The 5,029-nt window shown below is 45.8% G+C and overlaps 1 protein-coding gene across 3 annotated transcripts in view; it reads left to right on the top strand.

Moving 5' to 3' along the window:
- Positions 1-5,029, top strand: part of Dixdc1 (DIX domain containing 1) — a 75,914-nt gene that overhangs the window by 66,457 nt on the left and 4,428 nt on the right. For all 3 annotated transcript variants that reach the window (XM_029543276.1, XM_021206777.1, XM_029543277.1), the window contains 2 exons: positions 2,156-2,261; positions 3,918-4,026. In XM_029543276.1, coding sequence (XP_029399136.1) covers positions 2,156-2,261; positions 3,918-4,026 — 215 coding nt within the window. The remainder of the gene's footprint in view (positions 1-2,155; positions 2,262-3,917; positions 4,027-5,029) is intronic.

Here is a 5,029-nt window from a genome sequence, read left to right as displayed (position 1 = left end):
GCTGGCCTTGAACTCAGAAATCTGCCTGTCTCTGCCTCCTGAGTGCTGGGATTAAAGGCATGCACCACCACGCCTGGCATCAGAGTCTCTGCCTCCTGAGTGCTGGGATTAAAGGCATGCACCACCACGCCTGGCATCAGAAGGTTTCTAAATGAGATATAAAGCCAAAACTTAGGAATTAGATCCCTGTGTCTCACCCTCCTTTGGGACTGGAACATGCTAGGAATCTAGCAGTTTAAAGAAGGTTCTAGAAGGATTATAGGACATGGCTGATGCCCTCACAGGGCAGCCCCTCTGAGTTCTTACTTCCCATGACACTGAAGAACGGAGCCTAACATGCCTAAAATGGGAATGACATCAAGCTTTTCTTTCTTTCTTATTTTTTAAAAGGGTCTCACTATGTAGCTCTGGCTGGCCTAGAACTTGCTGTATAGACTAGGCCTCTCAAACTCACAGAAATGCACCTGCCTCTGCCTGTCCAGTGCAGGCTTTAAAGAAATATGCTACCAAGCCTAGAAATATTTAGCTTTTAAGTTTAGACTTATGGTTCATTTAGAGTCATTTTTCTGTACAGTATGAGGCCTGGTGCAAGACTCACTTTTATTCTTTAATGGATCTTTAGTCCTCTAGTGCCATTTTGTTGTTTGAGACAAGATCTCACTATGTAGCCCAGGTTGGCTTGAGATCAATATCTTCCTGCCTCCCAAGTACTGGGATTTAAAGGTGTGCACCACTGTGCCCAACTCACTGTGTCCAGCTCTTTTAAGATTTCCTTGTTTTCTTTTTAATGCATGTGTATACATACATGCAGTGTCTCTAGAGGCCAGAAGAGGGCATCAGAAGCCCTGGAACAGGACAGTGTGGGTCATGGGAACTCAGGTCTCTTGCAAGAGGCTGAGCCATCTCTCTAGTCTCTCTTATTATATCCTGATGCTTTATTGGGTTCTAAGGCATTTATAAATTCAAAATCACATAATTTTCATATACACAGAGAAGCTTAATAGCAAAAGAGTCTATTTGTCAAAGTAATAATAAAAATAACAAAGTCCAGAATTCCTTTCCTATTTGGGGTTTGGCATGCGTACTTTTCCTAGAAGTTCCCCTCCCTCCTCTTCCCCCTCCTCTTCCTCCTTCCTCCTCTCTCTCTTCCTCCTTCTCTGACAGCTGTTGACTCTAAGTTGTGGTTTAGAGGGTGAGGTTGACAATGCTCAGATGCCGGGAAGCATGGTGAGATTGTACATGTGTCTGCTCTGTTTGGTCTGACGGTTCTCAGCATATCCGCTACTAGTAGAGCTCCTGTTAGTGACTGGATGGATGTTACCAGAACCATCTATATCACCCAGTAGGGTCTTTAGGGTCTGGCTCAGTGGGTAAAGGCACTTATTGCCACTTAGGCCTGACTGTCTGAGTTTAGTCCTTGATCCAGTGGGGTGGACGGAGAGAACCGACTCCTCAGATCTGTCCTTTGTTCTCCTCGCATGCCCACACTAAAGCAAATGTAAGGCTAGCTGTGGTGGCCTACATTCTTCATCCCAGCATTCAGGAGGCAGAGTTAGGCAGATAGATCTCTGTGAGTTCAAGATCAGTTAAGTGTTTCTCATGAGTTCTAAGCCAAACAGGGCTGCATAATGAGACTGTGTCTCAAAGCAGCAACAACAACAACCCAAGCACAGCACAGGACCACACCTTTGGAGGGTGAAGTACAGGCCCTTGGGATCAGAACTCTGATAGTATGTTTTCCCTGGGTTTTTTCCCCCATTATTCTTTCTTTTTATAAAGCATGTAAATATTCTTACTTAAAAGTCTGAATGTAGGCAGTTAGCAGGTCCTGCTGGGTGTCTACTCTGAGTCCCCTGAAATCCAGCCAGGCAGCATCCTCTGACCTCTTGACCTTTAGCAACAGTGCTGTCAGAGCAGGTGGCGTTCCTCTGACAGAAATCCCTGGATTGAATGAGAAATGGGGCCCACGATGATCCTCATGCCCAAGGCACCTCTTGTCCTCGTGACGATCATGCTCCGGGGACATGGTGCTTTGGCAAGGCTGATGGAGGAGCTATGACCTCGGGCAGCTTCAGCCTCCTGAGACATTTTGAGTAAATGAAGGAAGGAATAGTTTGGATGGAATCGAATGTTCTAAGTCTGTCTCTGCTTGCAGCCTTGCCTCACTCCCAGAGTTCCCCGGCCGTCAGCAGCACCTGCACTAAGGTCCTCTATTTCACCGACCGCTCACTCACGCCCTTCATGGTCAATATTCCAAAGAGGTGAGACATCCATGTCATTAGTTCACTGTAAAAGACAAACCAAACAGAAGCAGAGCCCTCAGTAACAGCCCGATGAGCAGATGGAAACCAGAGCCCAGGACTGGAGACTCTGCCTCCAGCTCGGCAGGGTTTGGTTTGTTTGCTTGGGCTTTTGTTGGTTTTTTGTTTGTTTGTATTTTGGTTTTGGTGTTGTTGTTGTTGTTGTTGTTGTTGTTGAAGACAACGTATTACTCTGTAGCCTTGGCTGGTTTTGAGCTCTTTATGTAGACCAGGCTGGCTACATAGAGACCCTCCAGCCTTGCATCCGGAGTGCTGAGGCTAAAGACATCCACCACCACACCCAGGAACCAGTGGCATTACAGTGGGTAAGCAGGAGGTATTGCTAGGCACAGGAATAAGAACTGCATGTTGTTTTGAGTTGTTCGTTTTAGTGTTTTGAGACAGGGTCTCACTGTGTAGCTCTGGGTGACTTGTGCTCACAGAGATCCACCTGCCCCTGCTCCCAAGTGTTGAGATTAAGGCATGTACCACCACACCCAGGCCCACAGGAAAAATAATTGTGCTTCTTGTTCTGATAGCTATACAAGTTTGGAAAACCTTGTTCTTTTAAGTATTCAAAATAGCCCCTTCTGGTAGCCATGACCTCTAGCTTGACCTCCTGGGCACCACTCGTGGGTGTTTACTACTCATGGGTGACGCGGCAAGTCATACCTGTAAGAATTTATGTGGAAAATGTCTCAGAAGTTCATCTCAGTACAGATCCTCCCAGTGAATAAAGATGCTGCACGGGGGCTGGGGTAGAGCTCACTGACAGTGTGCTTGCCTTGTATGCTTAAGGCTCTGGGTTTATAAATAAAATAAACCCTGACCAAGAGCGCTTCTTGGGTTTTCTCCTTTCTTAGAGTCTGTTTATTTGGACTAGATAAAAGTGAGGGTTTTTATTTTGTTTTGTATTGTTTGGGGGGGGCAGTTGTTGTTTTCCACGACAGCGTTTCTCTGTGTAGCCTTGGCTGTCCTGGAACTCACTCTGTAGACCAGGATGCTTCTGAACTGAAGAGGTGCTCACTGCTGCCTCAGTGCTGGGATTAGAGGCATGAGCCACCACAGAGCATTTCTGATTTTCCGAACACAGAGGGATGCTGAGAGGCACTTACATGTCGTCTGTCAGCTGGGGGCCCAAAACATAATGGTGAATTTGAAGTCTTCCTATTCTGTATAGCAAAGTCATCGCAAGCTTGGCCTACAGAATGAGACCCTGTCAAAAACAAAACAAAACAAAACAAACAAACAACTGATGGATTTAATTTTATCAGCTTAAGAAAACTGGGCCACTATGTCAGGAGAGAAACTGAGAAAACTTAGTAATATCAGTAGTTATTTAATTTTATTTTGAATATCTTATTTTCCAGGTTAAAAACAGCAAAAGCAATGACTTTGAGTTCTTGGATCACCTGATGTGTAATGCCATGCTCATTCCTAGTGCTGACTGGTTGCCCAACTTTTATTTTATCTTAGTTATCAGGGGCCATGACCTAGTATTGAAGCCATGCTATTTCTGCCTGTTGACTTTGGTTGGGACCTGGATTTAAAGCTAACACACTATCTTCCCAGCCTATTGATTGATAAGCTATTTTGGTACACTCTCCTCTATTACAGGTTGGGGGAGGTGACACTGAAGGATTTTAAAGAAGCTATTGATCGGGAAGGGAATCACCGGTACCACTTCAAAGCACTGGATCCCGAGTTTGGCACAGTCAAAGAAGAGGTACAGAATCCAGGAGCAAGCTCACTCCTGAATGAGCTCCCAGAAGTACCTGAGTTCCCTTCCTAGTCAGTGTTCCATTGCTGGGAAGAGACACCGTGACTGAGGCAGCGCTTAGAAAAGGAAGCAGGTTCCGCCCATTATCATCATGGTGGGAAGCATGACATCGTGTTGACAGACATTGTGCAGGAGAAGGAGCTGAGAGTTCTACTGATTGGTAGAACTGGAGTTCTGCTGTTCTGGATTTGCAGGCAGGAGAGGGAGAGAGACAGACAGACAGACACCCCCACCCCCAAAGGCAAACTTCCCCCAACAAGCCCACCTTTGCTAGTGCCACCCCCTGATGTCTAAGCATTCCAACATATGAGTTTATGGGGAACATTTCTTTTCTTTTCTTTTCTTTTTTTTTTAAAGATTTATTTATTTATTATATGTAAGTACACTGTAGCTGTCTTCAGACAGTCCAGAAGAGGGCGCCAGATCTTGTTACGGATGGTTGTGAGCCACCATGTGGTTGCTGGGATTTGAACTCAGGACCTTTGGAAGAGCAGACGGGTGCTTACCTGCTGAGCCATCTTACCAGCCCCGGGAACATTTCTTATTCAAATCATCATTCTACTCCTTGGTCCCCATAGGCTTGTAACCATGTCATAATGCAAAAATGCATTCAGTCCAACTTCAAAAGTCCACAGTCTGTCACGGACTCAACACTTTAAAAGTAAAGTACAAAGTTCAACGTCTTTTTGGAGATTCAAGGTGATATCTTAACTCTAACCCCCCATAAAATCGGAATCAAAAAGCAGTTCACACACCTCCAACAAACATTGGTGCAGGTTATACATTTCCCTTCCAAAGAGAGGAAAGGAAGCATAGTGAGGAGAGGCTGGCCCACATAGTGAGGAGAGGCTGCACCACATAGTGAGGAGAGGCTGGCCCACATAGTGAGGAGAGGCTGCACCACATAGTGAGGAGCTGGACCACATAGTGAGGAGAGGCTGGCCCACAC

This window comes from Mus pahari, chromosome 10 (assembly GCF_900095145.1).
Source record: "Mus pahari chromosome 10, PAHARI_EIJ_v1.1, whole genome shotgun sequence".
Taxonomy (NCBI): domain Eukaryota; kingdom Metazoa; phylum Chordata; class Mammalia; order Rodentia; family Muridae; genus Mus; species Mus pahari.
The sequence above is the reverse complement of the archived record's forward strand: the minus strand, read 5'-3'. Positions and strand labels throughout refer to the sequence as shown.